General features: G+C 30.5%; 1 protein-coding gene across 1 annotated transcript; it reads right to left on the bottom strand.

Annotated features, from left to right (window-relative positions):
- Positions 1-7,137: 7,137 nt before the first annotated feature.
- Positions 7,138-23,317, bottom strand: LOC125067394 (dihydroceramide fatty acyl 2-hydroxylase FAH2). The gene is made up of 6 exons (XM_047675971.1): positions 23,021-23,317; positions 10,347-10,569; positions 9,325-9,497; positions 8,520-8,646; positions 8,241-8,360; positions 7,138-7,546 (listed from the first exon to the last, which is right to left on the bottom strand). Exons 1-6 carry the CDS (start codon positions 23,315-23,317, stop codon positions 7,461-7,463), a joined length of 1,026 nt encoding a protein of 341 aa, XP_047531927.1. The 3' UTR covers positions 7,138-7,460.
- Between the last annotated feature and the right edge of the window lie 4,178 nt (positions 23,318-27,495).

Here is a 27,495-nt window from a genome sequence, read left to right as displayed (position 1 = left end):
TGGATAAATCATCGAAAAACCTAACTGGCAGGAACATTGAACAACAGGAAATTGTTTTAATTAATTTGTAAAATGATAACCTCCACTGCTTTGTTGCCCTAGACTAGACCACTTGAACTCTAAATCCGGCCTTGTTGTTTAGAGTTATTACTATCACTCTGTCGATAAATAGATACACAGGTGCTTATCCGATACATATAGGTGTGAGGGGCACAATATTTTCTATCACCCTTGAGCACTAGACGAAATATAAACACAATCACACGAAAATTCAGTGGTTGCTCGGGTTTGAAATCGTTATCTTTGGTTTAGATCCATGTGTTTTAACCACTGGGCCGTCTCAGTTCAAATTTATTCTATTTGTACTCCAGAATATAAAATATATACCAAAAACTAATATAGTATGTCACTGATTAAATATCACTTAATTAAACGTAATATATTATTACAATAATAATCTATAAATTTGATACTTTGATGTAAAAAGCGAGATGTTTTTATTTAGGTCAAGCATTCACTCGAGGGATGGGGTAGGGACCTGTGTACTTTTCTGTAGGTACGTTTGACAACGTGAACGCAAATTTTTATAGGTTGAGCAGTTCAAACGCAAAAAGTAACAAAAAAACAAACAAATTTTCACATTTATATAAGTTAGAATGTTAATTTAAATAAAATGAAATTGTAACATTATAGAATATTGATAATAAATTTATAATAAGACAATCTGAAGTTTTTTTAAGTATTGAGTCAGGCCCGTCTCAATCCAGGGTTCAAGGAGTGCAACAAACTCTGTCGCGCGTTGGGGTCTCCTTACCGATGAATCGGTGATGGTCAAGCCTCGGACCGGTAGGTGAGGCTGAAACCAAAAGCTAAACTCGCCATTGTCAACATTTTATCTATATTTTTTATATTATCCTAACAAATTAGCCTGTACGATTTTATAATCTTTAAATAATATTTAGGGAGGAGGGTCGTCAGAACACTATTCGCACCCGAACTATTTGGATTGTGAACATAATAATAACAAATGCAGCGTCTGCAAATAATGTTAAAAAGTCCAATTAAATTTTGTGCTACAGGAAAGTGTGAATACACACTTTGGATGTCATACGATACAAGTACCTACCAAAAAATTTTATTCATGTGACGTTTAGATTCTTAAAGTACTAAATAATTTATTGCACAAAAAATATTCTAGTATGAAATTAAAATATAGGGTTTAAAAATAAAAAAATAATATATACAAAAATAACACTTTATTACCAATCAAACTAGTATACCCTTAAACGTAAATAAATCGATTTACAACTCTACTAGCATAAAGCAATATCCTTTATAATGATAGCTGTAAAATATGAACGAACAAATTAATGCGTATTATATAATTATACAAACAATGTTACATTACTATTATTAAAATCATTCGCCTTCTGTACTGTAACAGTTCAGGAGTGCGATTCTGTAAGAAATCACTGCGTATCTCACTCGTGAAATATTGACAACCGACTTACAGTGATACACCATTTTGATACGTGTGTTCACATACCACTAAATTGGCCAAACTACATATTTAGTTTAGTTTCTGTAAAGAAATTTATTAAATTAACATTATATATAAACTCAATTTATATGGCAACACTATTCGCTTATTAAATATAAAACATTGAAAAATGTAACAAATTAATTTGTTACTTTCCTCCATTTATTACCTTGTATTTTATTCGTATGGTAAAATCTTGCAATTAATTTTTGAATTCGTTCCTCAATATTATTGATATGATAAGTTTTATTTAATGGTTTTCATTTTTGATTAATGAATTGGTATACACCAAATTTAACTTGTTTTGATATATTTGATTATAAAATTAATAAGTAACAGTCGATCTAAATATTGTAATAAAGTACGATAATCTATATAATATTATATAATAAATTAATATTTAAAAAATAAAACATGGTACTAAAAACAGTATAATTATATTATATACAGGTAAATAATTATCTTAACATTTTTTAGACACAGTATTACTCAACCATATAATTACCAAGCTACGAGACGTGGTAGACGTGTACATATAAATATATATACATATGTATATAATCACTTAACTGTAAATAATGTATTATATAATATTTAAAAGTTAATATGTTTATTTTTCTACATATATTTTACAATTGATTTTGTGCCCAAGTTAGTTGCATAAGCGACTAGGCCGCTTGTTACACCAAACACCTCATTATTTTTAATAAATGTGTGTAAATAGATTTATGTTTATAATAAATAAAAAATATATATAAAAAATACACTCCGTACTCACTTAAAAATATATATATATTTATACACTTTATCTTAATAGCAATTATATTCAAAAGCGATATCTTTCTTTGCCATAATTATCTTTCAGGCGTTTAATGTACACTATCTACTTATTAATTGACAATTTAGTTTAGAGTCAACGTAAGATACGTTGTTATTATAGTATTTAAATAAATAAAGTTATTTAGTAAAATGATTAAGCTAATCTATGAAAATATCATCAAACTAAGTGACGGTGCTTATTAATACTATACATTAAGGGAAAGTGTCTAATCGAGTGTTTTGACGTAGAAAGAAACGTCCAATTTTTAATGGTGTGATATATCATTACATAGCATAAAACAAAGTCGCTTACCGTTGTCTGTCCCTATGTAACAGATATGGATTTTGATGTGTTTTTTTTTAATAGATAGATTGATTCAAGAGGAAGGTTTATATGTATAATACATGCACAATGTAGTACAGACACACTGATAATTTTAGAGTTTTCTGAAGTGATGTCGTAAATTAATACATTTTTTGGGCTTACATTGCGAACGCTGGCTGAACCCTATGAGATAGATCATACTAACGTACTACAGTATTGTACACATTAGTAAGGTGTTCAAAAACGTCCGTGGTAGTATATATCTATCTCTTAGGGATATCCCACAACATTCATTTTTTAACCGTCACTTTTTACGAGAAGTAAATAAACACATATACACTGATATATGTATATAGTCAAAAAAGTTGTAAATAATGTAATACATATTTTAAATGAAAATTTACTATTGGCTACTTAATACATACATATTATCACTTATCTTGTGCCTAAATATTACCAGGATCGTTGCATGAATTCTTTATTCTTTATCAAAAGTAAAAAAATACGCTCTATATATAATAAGAAATAAATATATATATTTTTACACTATCTCCTAATAGCAATTACATATAAAAGTAAAAGGTAGTTTTGCTTTATTTATCAATCAAGCCTTTATTTTATAATATCTACTTTATAATTGACGAATAGTTTCGAGTCAACGCAAGATACGTTATTCATTATATTAATAAATATATTATAATTTATTAACTATTATATATATCTATAAATGTTTATAACTGAATGATGGTACATAAATAAAATTTAAAAACAAATAAAATATCTATGTTTTAATTTAAAAAGTAAAGTACTAATATTTTGTATAAAAGAAAATATAGATTAAAAAAATTCTTGATGTAGATTTATTGAAAAAGGTTACAGACTATAATATAATATTTGCAGCACAGACTGGCTGTTAATTACTACATATTTTTATAATAATACGAATGTAATTAAATTTAGATAACGGACATAGAATTAAATTATTTTATAGAGTGTATCATAATTAATCATAAAGCATTGTGACATAAAAAGTCTAACTTATTTTATTGTTTCCCAGTTATATTTTAAATATATGTAAACTAACAGAAACAAAAGTATTCGGTTTCTCTACCGAGATACATTCTTCACTCACTTCATACGTCATAAGTTGTTATCACTAAAGATATTTCTATTTATCAGTAACTGATAAATTAGTTGATAAAAGAATTAGTTAAAAAAATCTAAGATAGAAAGATATATATGTATATCAAATGTTTGTGCAATGAATCATTAAAAATTTTAAAAATAATGTACATATTGAAAAAATAATTGTACTTTATTGATATACAAATAAACATTTATTTATACTAGTCGTAATAAGTATAATTAGAGTAGGATCTGCCCATAGTATGATTAGATATTATTAAATAACACAAGAAAATGCAAAATAAGGCCTTTGAACACTAAATCTAAACTAGAACAATAAAAGCAATACAATAATAACATATATATCTATACAATATATATAGCGATGTATTTTAAATTTGATAACCCACTTAGATTTGTATATCTACACAAATCTAAGTATGTATATGTATTGCTTATAAATATATATCTTTACATATAAAAATATATATTTATTTGTACGTGTCTCTGAACCTTTTATCAGATTGAGTTAATTTATAAAGTTATGCTAGACGCTACGTGAAGGTCTCTGGGACCACCATCATGTAGAATCTATTTAGTGTTATAAAATAATTGTTTAAAAAATAATAATAATAATAATTAAAGGCACTACGACGCATACCAGATGTTAGTTCCTATGTACATAATAAGGTTTTATTATTGAAGTAGACGTAATATCAATGATATTAAAAGCAATTATTATATTTCAGACCTGCAGGTATATACATATATACAATTAAATTTATTTATAAAAAGAAATTAACGGAGCTTTAAAAGATTAATTTAACAGATTAAAAAGTTTATGAAGACTAAATTAGTCAATAAATCTTATAACTTATTAATTAAAAGTATTATTTTAATGAATAAGTTATAAGATTTATTAGTCAAAAAAACTTCCATCACAAACTAATTGTGAATAACAACGTTGTAAATCTGTTTATTTGAAAGCAACTATGCGAGTTTCTTGCCGTTTCTTCTGGCTGGACGCTGCTTTCCGTACCGGTGGCGGTGGTAGTGTTTTAATATTGACGTTTAAAAAACGCTTCATTGTGAAGTTTACTTGAATAAAATACATTTGATTTTGATTTAAGAAATACTCAATTATATTACAAAGAAGAAAAGGAGAAGGGAATAATAGATAAAATTAAAAACTGGAATGTTCTGGTCAATTCCAGTTATGGATATTGCTTACTCACTACAAACTGACCCATTTTTATTTATTCTATAAGGTGCTAGGTAAACAGATAATACTTTAAACTATCACAATGATAAGTAAAACGGTGTCACTGTAAATCAGTCATTCTATTCTAAAAGAAATCACTCGTGAAATGTTCAAAACCGACTTACGGTGATAAGCTATTTTAATACGTATATCATTTTAATTTTATAATTATAATGTTCAATGTCGTATATCACTATCTGATATTACACGATATTGTTACTTACAGTACATAAACACGTTACGATGTCGTGACGTGACACTACGAAGTCGTGTAACGTCGAGGTCGACTTACAATTTTCATTCGATTTTTATTAGATTATTCTAGATAGCTGCGGCATAGTTTGAACCAAGTCGTACCGTCTAACGTCACATGTTACGATGTCGTGATGTGATTTCCAAGACACGACGTCGCAACGTTACGCGATGTCACAACGTCACAACGTCGGTTGTAACGTGTTTATGGACACATAACGCTGCGACAGCAGCCCTAAGGCGGTGTGTTTCGAGTGTACCGTTACAAAATAGCCGCAGTGTTTCCAATCTGCCTGTGTACTATTAAAAAAAAATGCAAACTCATTGCATCAATTACAAAGATCGTTAGAAGCAATAAGGATAAATAGCCGTTGTTTCTTTATTACTACAACGTCCTTCTAATTTGTTACAGCTTAATAATACACTTAAATCAGTCGAAATGACCGAGTGATTAGAACTCGAGGAAAGTTACTGAAGATAATGATTTCACATCCGGATATGCCTTGAATTACATGCCTTATTTGTGTAACGTCGCTATGGAACCGTCATGTGTACCGTCAATTCGTAGTACCGCGAGATAACACACCCTGTCACAGCTGGACATATTTGTAGCTACACAGTTATATATGTGAAATAAATATTACTTTCGTAGGGATTTCGCTACGTTATTCAATTAATCATACTTATTTATATGTCATATTGTTAAGAACTATATTATCTAATATTTTAAAAATAGAACGTTTAAAAAAAAAATTATTTGCCCAATGTGTTGTTTGTCAATAAGTGCTTACATTTAAGACTGTAATGTCGTAATTACCTTCAACATTATAAAGTAATTGTGTTCTTTCTACATTGGTATTTTGATATGCTCTGCCCAATAAATTTTAAATGTATAGCCATAATCGTAAACAAAGTTTAGAATCAATGACATAACTAATAATCAAATACAAATACTTTTATAAACTTTGCTTTTCTAACCGACATAAATTCATTAAATTCAGAACGAACGGATAACTCTCACGTAGGTAGGTTTACATAACAAACGTAAAAATAAAAACCGTCTAGTATTTATTTCTTAAATTTTGTTACACGTTTAAAAACAACGAATTACCTAAACGGGTATTTGATATATATTTATTTATTCATTAATTGAAAGGAAAATATCTTGGTCCCTTAATTTTGTTCATAAATTTATACCTACTTATTACCTATTAAAGTTTGGTTCGACACAGTTTTAATAATACGAATATTTAAATGAATTCATAAATTCCTTAAAAAATATAATCACTAGGAATAATATTTTTTAATGTTGATAATCACTTTTAAAGTAAATAATGTATTCCAAATGCCAAATAACATCCAGAGAGTTTATATGGAACTATAAAAACAAGTATATTAATTCTTAACCTTAAATAGTAATGCTACCTAGTAATATAAACTTGCAGGCACACTGAAATAACAATTACAAATTAAAGATAAGATACCCCAAAGGCACGGACATGTTTGCATGGATACAAATATGACGAACGAAAAAAATATATCAGTAGGGCGGTGTTATACACGAGGTTATTGCACGGCTTTACTTATTTACTTATACACTACACAGCGTACCGAACAGAGGGTCAATTCTACTAAATTACAACGGTTATAATACGTTTCCGATTCTATCCGATCCGACTATTCCTTACAGAAATAAACCTGGGCTAATAATAATAGTAAGTAAACAAATCGTTACAGAAGAGCAATTCTACTTATTTATATGAGTTTCGAAACGTTCCCGATTATATTTCGGAACTAGGTTTTGTTAGTGGAATAGCAAAACGGCTGAACGGCAACGTATACGTTTCGATTCGACTGCAATAATGTGACATTTTTTTAGTAGAATTGGCACCCAGTGCGATTGTAAGAGTGAATATTTAAAATTGATTACACTCTTTCTGTCATTGGTAATTTCACATTTGAAAGAATAAGACGGAATATCGTGTAAGTCGCTTTACAATGTTTATAAGTTTTATAGACACAATTATTTACAAGCTATTTCGTGTTGAGACGCTACAAATTGATTTAATTTAAGATTGTTCTCTTATAGTAAATCGCTTAGGAAATACCCACCATGCCTCTACTACCACTAATGTAAGTTACCAGCGTAAAGCGAAATTCAATTTCTTAACTTGCACAATAGTCTTGAAGACATGATCCCATAATTTACTGCTGATGCCGAACGCTGAAAAAAAAAATTGTTTTAATATTCTACAACAAAAACAAATGAAACGCTTATTTGTTTCCATTGATAATTTTGATAGTAATGAAAAGTCTATAGGTACTTAAAACTTAAACTATATTCTTGTATTTCACTAATCAAATATTGTACCAACAAGTATTAAGGTTTGAAGGGTGAGTGAGCCATATATTAAACAAAAGAGCACGTAAAATATTAAAGAAAAAATATAAAGGGAAATTTTTGAAAAACACTTATTTATAAAAATATTTTGTGTCATTGATATTATTTTAAATACTTAAGGTAACAAGATTTGATTATACTTTTATTCAATGTTAGAAATTACAAGTTATTATTTTTATTTGTTTATTATTGGGTCAAAATTTGCAACTGAATTTTAACCCAGAGTTATTGAAATAATTGTTTTTGCTTATAGCATAGGACTATCGTCGTTTCCATTTTTTATTTAAACACTATTAATTTTTGTGTTCATTCATTTACCCTAGGAGCTTGTAGGCTACCTTATGAATGTACCTGTATGTACCTTATGAATTACGCCTCGTTTTAGGTTTTACTATCCGTAATCAAGACTATATTACATAAGCCGACGATGTTAATAATAATATAACAATGTAATACATTGAATTTTATTCGTGTTACTTCATGTACTAAATAAAGATTTTACAAAATGCCTCATTACCTTTGTCATGATTTAGGAAGTGATGGTTGGAGTGGTACCGTTTCATTGCGTAGAAATAAGTCCCATCGCTCGGGGAGCCGTGGTGCACGTAGTAGTGTATCATGTCATATATAAGATAACCTGTTAAAATTTGCGTGATTAAAATAGTGGTAGGAATCATTAAACAACAATTATATGGTCATATAATTTATATATCAAAACGCGACGTCGATGTGGTCATCAACGGCATTCGAAGCCAGTATGAGTCGAAAGAAACGAGCCTTGAAATAAATTGCTTACCCGTAAGAGACCCAACTGCTTTAATAAGAGGATAAGTGAATATGGGCCAAATAAGAGCCACAAGTGTGATTACAATCACAAGGGCAGGTATTGGTGGAAATACTTGTCTCAGTCCATCAAATGGAACCTGTAATAAAAAAACACATTACAATACATTCAATAATACCCTTCCAATTACCCCCTACAGTTAAAATTTGCAAAAATCTTTTATTAGGTAGCGCCTACGTCACGAAGCTTACGTCACTACGTATGCTAAATTTTAAGCCAATCCTACCTATAGTTTCGAAGATGCAAGTAAATGTCCCATTACTGGACTCTCTCCATTCAAGAAGGTTTAGAGATTATTCCCCCAAACTTCACCAAATACATATGACGCAGATTCTCATCCGCAACATGCAGGTTTCCCCACGATATTTTCCTTAACTACCAAACTCGAAATTATGAATAAAAAACAATTAATGTTTACTAATAACGAAGATTATGCATCGAAAACTAGTAAAGAAATGCCATTATATGCTAGTAAAAAGCCAGTCCGTAAAAATATTTTAAGAATATATTAATCTCAATAAAATACTTTTGAAATCAAGCGTTAAAACCACGTAGAAACATAAGAACTAAGACAGTATTTGTACTAATGTTTGACAGTTACTATACATTCCCGATTCAACTTTAAACGAACCCCAACGTTGTGTTACTAGAATATGAAAACAGCCAATGGGAAACGATTAAGTGTCGATTCGATTGCGATTTACGCTAAAGTGATAAATCATTAGCAGAATTATCCCCAGCTTATTGCTTTGTATACCTTATGATGCATCCCGTGGATTAGAAAATGCATTTGAATCATCCGAATTGATGAGCCAGGGTCATAGTGGAACACCCATCTGTGGAGAGAATACTCCAAAAATGTCCAAAAGATGAAACCAAAAACTAGATGCCATATAAATTGAAGATTTGTCACATGACGGTCTTCACAATCTGAAAGATAAGATTATTTAACATATTGTGAAACAGTATTACTATATATAATTCTTTAAAAAATTAATAAGCTTATAAATGCGTTGTATTAGTCATTGTAATAATATAATGTATTTATCATTGATAAAATGAACGCGGAATCATTTTATTCGATACTTATTCATTACTGACTAAAATTCTGTCCTTATCGTTCATTTTTTATCTGTTACAACGATAACTGTCATGAATCATTCTGACAACTGAATCATCATTTTAAGAACTTTTTTAACCGGATATTTTTTAATTATAAATTTCATTAGAAAAAGTAATGCAGTCGACAATTTTTTTTTTATTTCAAATAAATCTCCGTTAAAAACGTAAATCATAAATTATATACTATACGTCCATTTGTCTTAAGAGGCTAATATACGTCGTTAACCTAGCTCGATTGGGCGTTACCGATAAACATACCTTATGGCAACCTTATTACCCTATTCTTTGTATTTTTGGTAAAGTGTCACATGCCCGTTAATCACTACGTATCATCCAACGGTCATTTAGTAGGCGAAAGAGGCGTTGCATCGCTATTTGCGCGTATCGTATAATTAAAAAATATATTTTTCAAAAGGAAGCCGAAGGTTCTTTTAAAATCGTAGTGCTTAATATTCCAATGTGATTAAAGAAATTTTGTGACAAATAGCTTAGTTATATTATTTATTCTTATTTCTTCGAATAGTTTGGAGGTGTATATTAGGAAATTTTGTGTAGATTAACATATATATAAGATTAATTTCTAACATTAATATCTTCAGGTGAGTCTCTCACTCTTGTGAGTCTATTAATTTCTCGTCATACATACTTAATACTAACCTTCACATTGAACATAGTCAAAGTACTGTGATAATCCCAAGTATAAGATTATTGGTATCCAGAAAATAGGCACGACGTACCATGGTGTGAACGTCATATACTCCAACATGGGGTTCGAGAACAGCCGGCATTTTCTATAAACGGCGCTGTTTACCCATTTCTGGTAATGAGGCGCTATCTTGTGTAACTGGGACAGAATAGGCTTCGACCAATCAAGTCTACTCTGCAAAAGATTAGGAACAAATCATTCACGCAAACTTTGTACTCTTCGTATTACAACAATAATACTCTATTGCACACCGAGACGAAACGTATTTAGCAAACAAATAAAACACTATATGATGTTTACAAATGGCGACACTATTGCTAATGAGCGATCTCTTCCTTAGCGTGTATTACTATTTAATCCTATAAATCTAATGCAGGCGATTTAGAAACGACGATTTAGATGTTCGGAATAATGGCACACCACGCACACGGATCCTCGAGCATATTGTCGTCCGTGGCTTTTCTCACGTTTTAAGGGTTAGACATCAGGTGATAAGCATAAAAAAGTAGCCTAATACATTCAAAAATTTCATCAAATTCGATTCATAGACAGATATTTGTATTGATTTGTAATGTGCTCAGAGAAGTGCTCGTGCGTGGTGCGCAGTCCCTGTGGACGCACACGAAGACAGCGTCTTAAGTTAACGTACACTTCTTTTGAGAACTGAAGGGACTAATATAAGAATGACACGAGGGCCACATTCGAAACTTCACGCAAGTGGAATATAATGAAGAAGAGGTCCGTTTACCTCTTTGTTTTTCGACACACTTGGTTATTTGCCTCGATTTTTTTATATGAGTTGAGATTATTTGATTGAAGCGATAAGTATGGGGGTTTTCTCCAACCTGCACGGTTCTCTGTCAGTTCCCCTACACTATTATTCACGATATTAAAATGAGTATGATGACGACCAAGTTTGAAATTTATTTCAAAACTATAGTCTCGATCCCCTCGGGCATAAAGTTATGATAAGCTGTACAAGGTAATTTTCCCAATTAAGATGTATATAAGTATATTTAACACACGCTCTACACCGAAACTATTAACATTATATTACGATATCATCTTGAACGTCAGTGTAATTCTTAAAACAAAACGATTATCGGCCTATAAATATTCCACCGCTGATCTTAAGCCTAGAGAGAAGTTTTAGAGCTTTGTCTACCATGTACTATTCAAATATGAGTTGATGGATTACCATGTAGCAGATTTTCATCCGAGATTTCTTCGTGATGTTTTCCTTCCTGCAGAGCACGAGATAAATTATTAACACTAATTGAGTACATCAAAATTCAGCACTGCTCAAACTTTAGCCGGAATCTTCGTTAAGAGTTTACGTGTTAAGTATTAAACTTAGTCGGTCTTATAAAATAAAATAATTATTGAACGCTGCATACTTAGTACACGTGACAGAAGTGCAACGTTACATATGTATCGTTGCACGTACATATATTCGGCTTAGAAATTTCACTCTGATTGCACAATCATAAAAGACAGATAGATAAACTCGTTAACAATGTATTAAATATTATGTTAACAGTCAGATAAATCGTGCGTTTCAAAAAATAGTAATCCGGGAACAATAATGATACAACCATATTGTAGAATTTGACACGTGAAATTCAAAGTACGAGTATACCTTTGAATTTCACGTGTCATAATCGTCACTCCACGTCACGAATTAAATTGTCTTTTTTTTAACATAGACATGTATCTTAAAAATATAACAAGTACCATCAAAACAAAAGACGACTTAAAGATTTTTTTATTTTTTATTTAACCATCTTCTGACAATAATCTAATGTCAACGGTAATCTTATCAATCCCGATATACTCGAGTGTATCATTTTAAAAGATTATATAAGATATCATCCGAAAAAAAAACATTAAATACTCGTATAAATATTCGGTTAAGAATTCCTAGAATTTATCATACAATTGTTATCGGTAACGTATAAAATAATATTATGGACAATATCTAGGGATATTAGATTAGATACGCAGTTTTTAATCCGTTTATCCTTGTGAATACAAATGTACACTCTTAAACGGCTATTTGTATAAATTAGTCACAATCTATAATTAATTAGTCAATAATAGTTGGAACAGTCTGGATGTTTTTTTAAATTGCGCTTAAATTGGCAGATACGACATAAGATTGATAAAATAATGCAATTATTATTATCTTTTTGGTGTTCACACGATGTTCAAAATGGACTATTGTTTAAGGAATTCTATATCAAGTTTATTTAAATTATACTTCTTTTTCGACGCGTTCTCAGCTTTGACAGTCTATATAAATAAAATATATATTAATATTTCGTCAATTTTACGTCTTAACGGCATCACCAAATATTTGTTAACAAAAAGTCACAATTGTACAATGCACAAAACAAATAAAGACAACAAGTTTTTCAGATACTCGTATGTGGCAGCTCAACTTATAAGGCTGATGTGCTATTGAGGCTACCGGATAGAGCATGAGATATTAATAGGTCACAAGTGTGTGTGCAAAAATAGGTGAACATTTTATCCCCTTGCTAATTCTTATAATACAAAGAGAAATCAGACAAAAAGAGAGAGTACCGCTAGTGTTTAGCGGATCGTTCAGCACTAGGCCAAGAATCACATATACAAACTCAACCTTATTGTAGAAGAAATGGAAAATTCCAAATACATCTTTCGGACAAAAAAGGAAGCCCTTATCTGTCTTTATTGAGAAGAGGAGAGGTGAATTTTGAACCTTGAATATGACTGTGCTTATAAATCAAAATTAAAAATAGCTACTCTACAAATTAGTACCTCCTATATATTTTAAAAGTTAAATTTCGAATTCCTGTATTCGGTCGAAAAATGTGCAAGCACTTTTGTCATTAGAGAAGACCTTGTTTTTTAATGAAGATCCATTTTCTTATTGCGAATAAAGTTGTTCTAACACAAATGAACAAAAACACCCAAAATATATTCTCTAATTTATTTGTAATTCTGCATAATTGCATTGCCATATTAATTACCTCAACCAATAATACACGCTTGCGTTTTAATTCACCCGTAGATTCCGTGCTAACGATGTTTACGCTAAGAAAGAACGAATTAAAAGTCGTCACTCGTAGTTATAGTTAGGGCCTCGAATGCCGCACCCAGTTCGTTATCAAACAATACTCGCTTTGTATGAACTCGTTGAGGGCGGACTCAGTTTGACGACTACAAGTCCAAAAAATCCTTTGACCGTTTATATTTATTAACAATTTATCGAATACTTCATATAAATCAAGAAACGATTATGATTTAAAATAAAAGCTCTACATATAGTACTTCGTGAATTCCGTAATTGATTGTGTACCTATGGGAATATTTTGTTAATTGGAGTACAATGCAGTATAAATAAATAAATATTTATTTACGAACACGTTCTATTAAAAAATTAAAATATATACGATTTAAAAGAGTTATTTATTAGGAATATTCCCAATTATTTAATAAATAAAATAATTGTCGGAGAAATTATCTTACTACGATAAGGTGGTATATATGTTTTCGAGACTATACCCAAGGGTATGAGTAAAGTGCCTATGCCGGATGTCTTTCTAAATAAACATGTTATAGGAGTTATTGGAACAAAAATATATTTATTTATCTAACATAACTCGTAAGTTTAGGTTCAAATCCCTGAATCCTAATAAATTCCCTCGGAACCATACTTTGTATTTGATAAGATTCAATTTCCCCAACTTTTTAACGCAAACACTTAGTTTTATAAGTACTGAGCACGATGATATCTTTGTCAATGAAATTATTCTTGTTCTATAGCAATTAAAAAATGTTTTACAGGACGAAAACCTGAAGAATCCCATGTAAAACCTCAAGAAACTCTGTTAATAGTTGGCTGACATAAAACTATTTTATAAATGCAATTAAAAGTAATTTCACCTTGATAAAAAGTTGACAGATCATCTTCTCTATCTTAGTTTATACGTTATCAGTATATATATGTAAACACAGGATATATTTAAGTGTATTGTGTATACACATGTAATGTATCATATAACTAAGTATATTAAATTCTATTTTAATTATATATTGTTTTTTTTAAAGATTTTATATGTCTGCCTGTATATTATGTGTTATTTATTATTCCTTCGAGAGTTTGACTATAATCTCTCTCCCTTTTATGGATGAGTGCATTTTATACTAGGTTACATTTTACATTGTGTATATATATATTTTTACTAATAATAAAATAAATATATAGGATATAACAATACCCAAACGTTAAAAAACAATGAAGATAATTTAATAAAAATAAACGCTTTGGTGCAATTACAATTTTACGGTGATATAAACTCTTATTTTATTTCAATATATTATAAATCTATAATTAAGAAAATATACGGAAAATGTCTCTACTGTATTTATATTATTAAGTGTTTTTTTTTGTTAAGTTGTGTATCATTGGAAAGACCTTGATCTGATTTTTTCCTTTTCAAGGTTTCAAAGGGTATAATTATGGTACCTACCCAGCGGTAGTGAATTTATTGTGATAAGTTTTTTCGTCGGTCAGATGCGTGATCGAGTGACTGCTGCTTGCTAGTTTGTATTAAATAAATAAGTAATAACGCTGCAACATCCCATCGCTTATCAACACTACGAGCACAGCCGCACGTAGCACTTGAAATATTAACGGATCTGTCTAAATTCTGAGAGGATTACTCCCAATATACTTGAAATTCTTAAACTAACATAACTCCTTGTAATATTAAAAAGGATATATTTTAATAAGATTATAAGAATGGGCAAATACAGAATAGTTCAGTAACTTCTTTATTTATATTGTATTTATTTTTTCCTTAGTAGTTATTTTATACAAGCTCAAGTATTATCAAATAAAACTTAGTATTGTTGTGTTCCGGTTTTAAGGGTGAGTGAGCCAGTGTAACAGGAATTGAATTGAAATCAGAATCATTGAAATTGGAGTCAGATTTCCTCACGACTATTCCTTCACCGCCGAGCACAAATTAAGCACATGATAATTGAATGGTGCTTGCTGGTCATCATAATTTGTACAATAACTGATTTAAAATTTTTATTTGCATATAATTAAGGACTTCATGATAATAATTCATATGTAAATAAATAAATGTTATATTTAATTCACACAGGATTTTAATAGCATTTTATTTCGTATCATTTAATAATTCTGAAACATTGCGTTACAAACATAATATATTTAATTGTGTCTGTTTCTTAATACATATATATAACGAATCAACTTCGTCCCAACCGGGTGCTCCACGACACCTCTCGTTTTTTTTTATCAATACGAGCTTATCAATTCGCCTAGTATTTCCTCCCGTCATTGGTGCTGCCCACGTGGGTTGTAGAGTAATAATATAGTTTACTAGATGCCGCCGGCGGATTAGCTTGCTTTTGAGGAGTTGGTCTTCAGGTGCTAGGAATCAAAAGTAGCCTATGTTTTTCCTTGGAGTTCAAGGTTACTTCATACCAAATTTAATCGAATTCGGTTCAATGTTTTGACCGTGAAAGAGCAACACCCAGCCAGACAGACAGACGGGCAGGCCGAGTTACTTTCGCATTTATAATATTACCATAGATAAAAATAGATATCTATTTGACATTAATATATTCGATACTGTTTGACTGATCACTTTGGCATACAGGATTTTCTTCTTGGAAAAAGTTTTAATGAGTTTTTTTTGTGTTTTTCCGGGAACAACAAATAGAGAGACAAAGTTACTTTCGCATTTATAGTATATATAGATAGTTCTCTAAAATATATAATTTACATCTCAATAAATGAGTAACATTAGTAAGTACAAAAAGTTTACCTGAAGTCGGACTCGTAGACTCAGGAATATATAACGCGCTGAAAAAAACTCTTCAACTTTATGAAATATCAAGATAAGTATAGATAATAGTACCGAATTTATCATGGTGTTAACATTTCTTATCCTATCGATAATATAACGGTATTTTAGTATGTATAGCACAGTATTTTTGTTCTTCGTTTTCGAAACAATTTTTATGACTATATCGATAGTCGATGGGACAGTGGTTGATGCCGAATTGATAATTCCACTATTGCAATGTATTTGTACGAACTTTTACGCAAACAATATCACAAAAATATTATATTATGTTTAAGATACCATTTATGTCACATTTCAATTCTCTATCATCAAATATTCTACCGTCAAACAGCAATACTTAGTATTATTGTGTTTAAAGGATGAGTCAGCCAGTATAGGCATAAGGGACATCTTAACTCCCAAGGTGGAAAGGAATGGTTTTTATTTCTTACAGCAAAAGTGTCTATAGGCAGTTATGACCATTTAGCATTAGATGGTCCATCCACATACTTACTACATAAAAAAGATATATTTTTTAGACAAATCAATATCATTTTGAATAATAAATTGTATTTTACAATTACTTTAGTTATTATATTGCTTAACACGCTTCGATTCATACGTAAAATTCAAATCCTCAAAACTACTTAAAATAAATATTAATAACGAAACTCATAACTAAACTAAACTCATTTAAATAAGTGTGAAGTGTATACCTTCAAAAGCTCATTCATTCGTCAAGTCAAACATTTCAAAACACACTTCAATTTCTATTCGATAAAGAATTAAACAATTGTAGCTTGAAAGCGACGTTCAATATTGCTTTTTACGAGTAGGTATTTTAGACTCAACGATCACAAGTCGGCACTATATAATTCAGATTAGCCTTGCTTTGGCGCTAGCGATTAATTTATTGATTAAACATAAATATTTTATAAACGTCGGTCTAGTTTTTTTTTTTTCGTGTATGTTATGTGTCAGACTGTAAATGACCTACAGCTGGGCTGAGGGAGGTCCCTTTTGAGAAGGAGCTTATTCGACCAAGGTACTCCAATGTGGGTTGAGCATGTAGCTGATTTTCATACGACACGTGCAGGTTATCTCAGGAAATTTTCCTTCAATGTTAATCATAAAACTAAGCAGACACTCCCGAATCTGAAGACTTCGGTAAAGGTTTACGCATTCCAACCGCTAACGTACAACCCTCGGTACCACAAAAATGTATGACTTTCATTATAATTAAATGCCTTAATGGACAATTAAATAAGCAGGATTTCATTGTTACATAATCACTATAGAAGAATTGACAAGAAATCAACTAGAACTTTCAGGTAACTACAGCGATACGATGCATAATATCTATGGCTTAAAAAAAACTTACGATTTATTGCATTGCAATTTTTTAAGACGAGTGAAGTAGGTGCTGGCCATATCTAGTTCTATACTTATCGATGGCCGCCGACTTTAGTTTTAATTATGTTAAGTCCCGTGTGTCTGTAAACTTGTAATTAAACTGTCCTAATAAAACTTGCACGGTCTTACTGCGAACAATTTCTTCGAAGAAATTATTATATAAATATATCTTTGATAATCGCACGCTTTCGGATATTGTTTGACGATTATTTTTGTTAGACAAACATTTTGTACGCTCGGCGAGATTTAGTACTTCTAATAAATAGTAGAAAAGTTTAGCATACAGGATTTATAAATAATTGTACGTTATTATTACATGTAAATAGTTTTTGATTAAAAAATTATCTGTCACTGAGGTGTTCCCGGATCTTCTTGGTAGAATCTATATTCCGAACCAGTGGTAGCTTGATACAAAAGTTTATAGCTTCTTGAAAAAAGTACATTTTGATTTTGACAATTGTAAGCATTTTAAAACAAAGGATAATACATATACATGAAAATATATATATAATATACCAACGTAATTATGTTGTTTCTTTTTAAATACCAATAACCTAGCGAAAAATTTAATCTATAAAAGGGCTTAAATCTATTGCTAAACTAAAAAAAAAATATATTTTTATTTAATTTTAATAATATTAATAATTACAAATATATTAAGTAAATATGTCCATCAGTAATTATCTGATAACAAAATTATGACTCAGCCTAACAAATTGTTTACAATTTATTAAACAAATTAAGCCTTTGAATCACACCAACAATTAAATAAGGCTTAATATTAATTTATACTAGTATGAAATGATTATTCAAATATCTACTTGAATAAAATGCATTCTGATTTTGAGAATTAAAGTAGTATTCATTCAAACTTTTATAAATGGATATAATAGATTAACAGAGCAAACTACAAATTACGCCGCAAATTTGTCACGTTATCCAACCCTATCAGCTATAACTCATAAGTTCTATAACCAATAGTGCCTAGCCCTCGTTATAAAGATTACCATTTATAAGAATTTGCAAACCAATAATGGTATAAAAATATAATTTAATTTTTTTACACGCTTATAGTAATATTGGTATACAGAAAGAATTACGCCATTAGTCAGCCGTTAACTTCAATTAGTTTATTTATAAAAAGGGTCATATCATACTTAATAAAAAAGTGTTGATCTTAGTTTTATCACAGCAGCCATTACGTTTGGAAACTAGCAAACTGTGCAAGACATATTATAGTGTTCAAATGTGTTCGCAAGTCTGATAATCCAGTGTGATAGCAATCTGCCGTCCAGATCACGTGCAGGCACATCACCGCAGGTTTTACGAGATATTCACTTTCACACACGGAACAGGCGTAATTACTAATTACTACCAACTTTGGTCAAGTTTGAATTTTATTATTTACGACGTCATAAGTGAATTTGTTCGTTTCGTTACTTGACTATCAAAAGAATAATCGATTTTATTTCGTGGCATGTCAATGCGATGCTTACCTTCATAATTAAGGACATTCGTATGCATCAGCCATGACCTAAGCTCACACCGCGTAATCGGCGCTAAACATAACAATATACAAATATACGGAGACATTAAAAAGTCAAATAAAGAAATTGCCGTCGATGGTATAATTAGGATTTTTTTCCATCGCGTGTCCACTTTTTTATTGATTACCTTTCTTACCTCTGATTAATAGCTAGTAGGTTTTCAGTAGGTGATACTATGAAAGATTTATAGTCTTCGAACCCAGTGTGATATAGTTTTCATATTTTTGAAAATATCGCAGACAGGATTTTATAATAAAATATTATGTCATTGAGGAACTTTTCTATTATAAAAATTAATACATTTTGTTTGTTTACATCTTGTAATGTTAGTAAGATTAGAAAATACACGTAGAAATGCCTCATGTTTATGTTGTTATCAAAGTTTAATCAACTTTGTTACTTCGACTATATAGATCAATCGTCTTCGTCAATATATTATGACATGTTAAGAAAACAAGAATTGAAGGTCAAGCTAAACTGAACAAAAATTACACAGTCGTATCCCGAATATTAATTATTCTATAAGCCTCATAAGTCCGACAGAAAGACCAAAAACATTAACAATCTTGTTATTTTATAATAAGAAAATGCAAATCGAATTCAGCCTCTTGTGACGCAAGAGTAAATCTTAGAAGGCTGAATTATGTAGGTTTTTTTGATGACTACTGATGTCAATCTCTGCTCCTTTCCAACTACTTCCCGTTAAAACTTTTTTGTTTATTAAGTCAATCATTTTTGCGTCAGAAATGTTTTATCTTACATAATTGCGTTGCTAAATTCAGTCATCGTGCCTTAAGTCTTCAACCTCATAAATAATTTTGTCAATAATCATCCGATTTTTTTTTGTTACAAACAAAAAAAATCGGATGGCTATTGACCTTTATACCTAATTTTCTATGGGTAGGTACCACCCACTTTGTTGCGTGCCGGTTTGAAGGGTGAGTGAGCCAGTGTAACTACAGACACAAGGGACATAACATCTTAGCGCCCAAAGTTGGTGGCGCATTTGCATTGTAAGGAATGTTTAATATTTCTCACTGAGCTATGTGTATGAGCGGTGGTGACTATATATCTTCAGGTGACTTATTTGCCCGTCCGCCTACCTATGCTATACTTTTATAGTATTGAAAAAAAATTTGTTTAATGGAAATTAATAAATAGGTCACAAACTAAGCAAATACTGTAAATTTGTACCTAAATGGAATACCCATATTTCTATCCAATCACCTATTAAAATAGATAGAGGAGAAAAGATAAACAAACCTTAGGTTTACATATATTCAATGCGCTTCTTGACCAATTTATGTTGACCCTTTATTTATAAAATATAACACTATTCCATATAAGTAAGTATTTACACTTTGTTTCCAAAGTTCCGATAACAACTTCGCCGACATAAAAATCACATTTTTTTCGTGAATACATAATGAATCATAGATTATTCTAGATCTCGACCAATGATATGGCGTCAATTCAATGTCAAAGTTGTTTAATTCATCTTTAACCCTCTTTTGGTTGTAACAGCTTATACTTTTAATGTAATATTGCTCTTATCCTGGTAAACATTTTTTTTCTGTACTTCACTCTCGTAGCCCTTTTATAAATTATACGTATTGAACGTAAAGTCAATATTTTACTTTACACACTGCGACTCGAATTGAATAAAAGCAAGTGAACCGTATAAATAGTATAGTAATGGCTATCGTACTATCTATGCGGAAAATAATTAATTAATCATTAAAATATATGTAATGATGTAGTAAATTAAAATTATTTACTTATAGTGGGACTTAAAGAAGTACACATTCCATTTGGACGGGTAGCACGATTATACTACAGAGAGTACAAGCGCAGAATTTACTCTTTTACGAGCTTTCAGAAAGTATTTTGCAGACATATTAGCTATGACAGATTTTTATTGCCAACCATTGCCTTATTGACGCTTCAATGTTACATATAAAGCTTAATCATTAAACTAGTACTACTAGTATATTAACGTATTTCAATTAGTTCAAATAGATACAATGTCGGTACAGATGGTCGACTGATAACATTGGAAAATAAAGATAAAAATAATCAAAGACAATAAAATTTTCCAATAGACAATTTACTTCTTTTTACTGATTTGACATATTCCTCCTGACACATAGTCCTAACATAGGTAGCTAAGACAGCGGCTGTACTACGGGCAGGCTGAGTAGACTTGATCCTTTAAAATAGAGCGGAAAAAAAACACTCCACTCCTGTCTCGGTGGATCTTCCATCAGCGGGTGAAAATGTAAGTTAGCAGTTAGTCACAGACACATCAACAGCAAAAAGATCTTTATAGTAAAGCTTTTCCATGTTACGCAGAAAATAGTTTGTTTCGCCGGTTCTTCTCAGGCCTAAGGCGTTTCTTTCTAAGCTGGTTTTATATTCTTTACTAATAAATATGAATATATTATATGAATATATGCTTAGGTATTTACGTAATCGTTATAAAAATATAGTCGTTAATTGGAAGTTGGAGGATTTTTCATTTTATCGAACTTACCTTGATTAGATAAATAACAATAAATAACACAATAACTACAAATTCAATATTAAGTATTAATTTGTCAATTTAATCTGATAATTGAATTTCCTTATCAGAGTTTTATCTCCGTACCTGAAACGGTAATATTAGTTAAATTAAGGCTTCGTGTACATGACACCAAAAGCAGTTAAATTACTTTAATTAAGGCTTAGTGTATATGCCAGTGCCGCACCGGTGCGGATCACGTGTGTGTTTCAATTTTATTTCGCAAACGAGCAAATAGGAAACCTGATCGTAAGCGGTAACAGCGAAGTAATTTCGCCAAATATCTTAGATGCAAGTGTAATTATACAGGTACCTAGCCTCTACAATTACACTAACCTCACTCACTCCTCAAATCAGACCGCCGCGGTACAAAATTCAATGTTCTACTGCAGTATAATAATAATAAAAAAAAATATCATTTAAGACACAGTCTAGCCAAATTCAGGTCTTGATTTTTGTGTGTATTGTATAAAAAATGAATTGTATTGAATAAATTATAATTTATGTCAGACTATATATTTTTTTATTTCAATAAGAATTATTAAAATTAACTCCTTAACTAAATACAAATAACAATTAAAAATGGTTAATATATAAATAATGACCGCGTGGAATGGTGGCAAGAATGCTACCAGCATTCGTTAAATCGCAAATATAAAATAAAATATTAAATCAATTGTTAATTAATAATAGGATATTTAACAATGTATAACACTGTGTTTCGTATATTTTATTTTGAATAAATTGATATTGTTGAGAGAATTAGTATTTAAATAGTTGTAGCATAATGCTACAACTATTTAAATATATAAATCTGCCTCAATATTTAATTCAGGTTTATACGCAGAGGTGCGTCTGAAATTATGTTCTGATGTATGTATGCACATTGCTTCAGTCCGGCGCCGGTGTGGCTGCAATGTTAGGAATATGTACACAAGGCCTATTCACGATCAATGAATTAAATCCGTTACTTATATTTTTATAATAATTGTAATTTTTATAATAATTCGATTTTAATTAAATAATTAACGAGACCCAACAGCCAAACACTATTTAGCGTGAACTAATCAACGGTGAAACTAAAAAAAGAAGTTTCATTGTATGTAATTAAATAATTATTAATTATTTCATGTCACGCCATATATAACGCCAAAATAAATTAAATAATTAGATGTTAAAATAATTCACTAGATTTTTTTTTCAAAATTTTATAATTTTTTTTTCACATAGCTGCTTACCTCTAATTCCTCTAAAAAGGCAATCTCATCAACATCGCACTCGGCTTCAGGCTTTGTAATAATCCTTCCATTTTCACTCACACCACCTGTCAAGTTACCATCGCCAGCACTTTTCACTTTAAAATCACTCAACATATGATACGCACTATCACTGTGGCCGTATGTCTTCATAACGCCAGCTATGGACCTCCCTCTATACCTTTCCAGTGTATTAACACCGCCAGGGTGGTCTTTTAGAAATTTATTTAAGTCGTAAGTTTCACCGGCGAATTTCACCGGGAAATCTTTAGACGCCATGTGTCGGTCGGGTGACTCGCCGTCGACTAAATGTTAAGTGGCGTTATCAGCTTAACTTTTCGTGTGATATATACAGATGGTTCAAAATAACGTAGACCTTCCGTTTCGATATTTTGATATCGAATGACTTATTAACATTGGCATCTGTGGACGATCGCACATTAAATAATACGTATTACTTAATTTAATTTTCGGGTATATATACAAATTTTTTGTTTAACAATGACTTGAGTGTGTGATTTTTAATGCCGGAAGCAGATTTATTCAGAAATATAAATAGAATAATAAAATATTTTTAGTCCTTACGAAAATTATATATAAATTTACTTACTACAACTTAAAATATACTTTATTCAAGCAGGCTACTGAAAGTTAACCTTGTGAAATGACTTGATTCAACTTTTGAATCAAGTCATTTTACAAGGTTAACTTTATATCAAGCTACCGATGATTCGCTATGTTGATTCTATCGAGAAGAACCGGCAAAAAATTATTTTTCAACCAAAAAATAATTTACATGTAATCCTGTAGAGTAATTAAAAGTAAAGTAAAAATATGGCATAGGTATTATTACCTATGCCATTTTTATTAAAAAAAATTGCATAAGTTTTAAATATAACTCTAGGCAAATGTAAAATAATCTGCGGAATTTTATTATAGATTAGAATATCCTACCCCAAGAAGGATGTACTTATTTATTTATTTTTTAACTTTGTCAAGTCGTAAAAAATAAGGTGTATCTTATGTGGCGGAAGATAGACACATGTTGGCCCAGAAATGAAAAAAAAACAACGATGATAAATAAAGGAGAAAAATACGTCTATATGTGTATTTCTATGTTAAGGATTACATCGATGTATAAGAAACTGGTAGGCAGATTATAATTTTTAAAGATTCCGATTTTTATAATTATATAATTTATAAAAAATATAATATAAGATGTGTCTTAAGAACACTATCGAAAAAGTTTAAATTGTGACAATTACAATATTTTTCACACCAACAATGGTATAAGTTCTAAAATGGTTTATATGAAGCATTAGTTTAGTATGAAAAATGTTTACTTTTTTTACAAATGAAATTACAACAACGTTTAGAAACTGCGATAATTTTTTTAATTTTTTTGCTCTTTCTGCACTTTTCTATTTTATGTATTATTTCTAAGTCCAAACTTTATTTGTATGTGTCCCTAAATTAATTGATTTATTTAATGTATCTCTATACATTTTGTTTCCTTACTAAAAAACAAACTTGTGAGTTTTGATAAGGTTGTATTACTCCACAACTAGTATAATATTTTTAATATACATAATATTTTTAAGCTTTAATTACATAAATGGGTGTTTCTATTGAGAAAATAAAAAAAAACATGAAAATGATTTAATAACTGCTAAACACGTCTATTAAAATAAATGTGTGAGATTACCTCGCAACCTTAATAAATAGCCTAGACTACAGTTTAAATCATCCAATCATCTTAAAAACATTGTTATGTCCAACTAATTATAGAAAATAAAGTATTTATATTTATTATTTTACAAGCTTGTCTGTCTATAAGTTTTATATGAATAAATATAATACTTATATGAATTCATAGATACATATGTGAATCATAGGCGACATGACGTCAAGTCTTATCAAACGATGGTGTATAATTTTATTTTCGACAAATTTAATATAACTATATTCATTACCGATCGATAAATTATCGATTATAACTATCCCACTAAGCTTTTAATTAGATCGAACTAATTATTCAATCCTTAATTGCTTTGACAATAATGTCATTACTGCCATGGTGTTTACATTTCTTAATATTTCGATTTCTTTACCTGAAATATTGTTGCTGGACCAAAACCGCTCTTGCAGCTTATTAGTACAGATTTTTTGTCTTGGCGCTTGGGTCTCGTTCTACAGAGGGCAGTAACAAGAACACCTTGCATCGTATGCGTTTCTTATCTACATACTCTAACATCACGCTCCCGTTCCACTGATCAACCACTTTTCAATAATGGCCCATATGATTTTCTGCTGCTACCTGCATTTGACGTGACACCCACTTTAAAACATTAAAGTGAATTTTGCGGCTTGTTTAGAGATAATTTCAGGTAGCGGATGGAACTATTGCTTTACAATTTAAGTAAATGGACTGTAAACAAATCCACTGCTCAGATAAGTCCTTGTATCTTTGAGGAGTAGGCTCCACCAAACTGATCCATTGGGATAAATATGTGGGAGATTTCCTTCAGTTGTTTTCCTTACCACACATGTGACGAATTATTATAAACACAACTTAAGCACTTGAAAAATTAGTTGTGTTTAATTCAAGTGTTGAGTTCTCAGTTCTTGCTCAACAGGATTCAGAATACATTAAAAAGTCTGCTTACAATGAATGATGATAGATAATTTTAACAATTCGTACTCGTTCATTAATTTGTAACCATTTTTCAGAATCTACTTTTTAACGTATATCCGATTTTTTTTTCTGCATTGCATTTTTACTTATGTACTTTTATTCTTTATTTATGTATTTAATATTATTAATTCGTTCAATTTATGTCATAAAAACTTACTTTTAATGTATTATATACGCTTAATATATTATTAATAGGTCTAAATTATTTGTATAAAAAATAAATATTTTGTCTACTATGGTTAAGCACTTCCACATTCTGTCCTAGTTAAAATAAACATCGCACAATCGATATCTCGCCAAACGATAACTTTGCTCGTACTCAGCAAAGCTCGAGGTTACTTAATGCTAGTACTCGTACTAAAATACGTGACGTTTTTTCTCTTTTTTAAACAAATGACAAAGGATTCAATAAATTCAAATATCTTCGAATTTTAATTCAGGCAAAATGATTTCAAATACATAAAATGGTGTTAGTAGGTTTTTTTTAATTCAATTGAGTTGTCGGCCATACATGGTACATACATGTAACAGATCGAGATAAAACTTGTTTTTGTTTCAGTATGTAATATACTTAAATATATTCGCCTCAGTACAACCGCCGCTTTTTTTCCTAGTAAGATGTTAAGTGATACGGATTTACATATAGAATAACGATATAGACCCTGACATTATAAGAAATATTAACCATCCCTTAAATTTTCACTGCACTACTAATTTTAGAATCTATTATGTTATTTCCCTTGTGTCTGTAGTTACATTGGCTTAATCACCCTTCTAACCGGAACACAACAATACTGAGTGTTGTTGTTTGGTTATGAATATATATAATATATATAACCTGTAATTATTTACTTAAGTTTTTTTCTAAATATTTTATTAATTTATTTTTATTTCTCTACACCATTAACAGATAAACAGTTACAGATTTGATGTCCACTCCATATAACCTCCATATAACTCCATATGACCAGTCCACTACCAATTCAGCGAGCTAATTCACGCACGGTGTGGGTGCCTTTAGTTCTCTAGCGAAGACAGGCCAGACCAGGCCAGCGAAACCCCAAGCATCGCGCGTTCCATTGCTCGCTGAGCGACCTTGAATTTGTGGACCAATCCTACAGTAAATGTTCACGTTTCAGCACCGTAAGTCGCTACATGTAGGACGTACCGATTAAAAACCCTAGTCTTAAGCAACTGTGGGATCGATCATTCAAAAATATGACGTACACTCCCGAATACCGCCCAGCCCAAACATATTCTTCTTTTAGTCTCTTTCTCAAAGTTGGGCCGACCCAGTTGTATAGTTTGGCAGAGGCAGATATGTATTCCGGCACAACTTTGGGTGGAGTGTTATACAACCTCGAGGGCTGCATTTAAAAAATTGCCTATGTCCGTCCACGGGGCTCAAACTATCTCCATAAATTTCATCTAAATTGGTTCAGTGGTTAAAGCGTAAAAAAGTAACATACAGAATTAAGTTCGTTAGTTCGATTATCAAAATTCTAGATTTACTACAATTAAGTACATATCAAAGAGCCTTACCGATTAGAGCCGTACCTTTACGATTATACAATCATATCGTAGTTAATGTCATTGCTGTAACGTAGATCTGTATTCTATTTGAAATTGTTTTAAATACCGGTTAGTGAGGTGCCCGAGTGTCCTTGCAAGCGTAGGTAATCTTCAACCTATAATTATTCTAGTACGAGCTACATTATTTCCCCTCATAATTTGTTTAAACTATACTTTACTACAAGAATAT

This window comes from Vanessa atalanta, chromosome 11 (genome assembly GCF_905147765.1).
Source record: "Vanessa atalanta chromosome 11, ilVanAtal1.2, whole genome shotgun sequence".
In the NCBI taxonomy this organism is placed as follows: Eukaryota; Metazoa; Arthropoda; class Insecta; order Lepidoptera; family Nymphalidae; genus Vanessa; species Vanessa atalanta.
Note: the sequence above shows the minus strand (reverse complement) of the source record. Positions and strands in the feature narration are given on the sequence as shown.

What these genes read in the sequence shown, in the direction of transcription:
- LOC125067394 (XM_047675971.1), bottom strand. Translation starts at nt 23,317, where the DNA reads ATGGCGTCTAAAGATTTCCCGGTGAAATTCGCCGGTGAAACTTACGAC. An exon ending in TGACTATGTTCAATGTGAAG is followed by an intron (nt 9,498 to 10,346) that starts GTTAGTATTAAG and finishes CTTATCTTTCAG; the next exon opens with ATTGTGAAGACCGTCATGTG. An exon ending in CTTCCTAAATCATGACAAAG is followed by an intron (nt 7,547 to 8,240) that starts GTAATGAGGCAT and finishes TTTTTTTTTCAG; the next exon opens with CGTTCGGCATCAGCAGTAAA.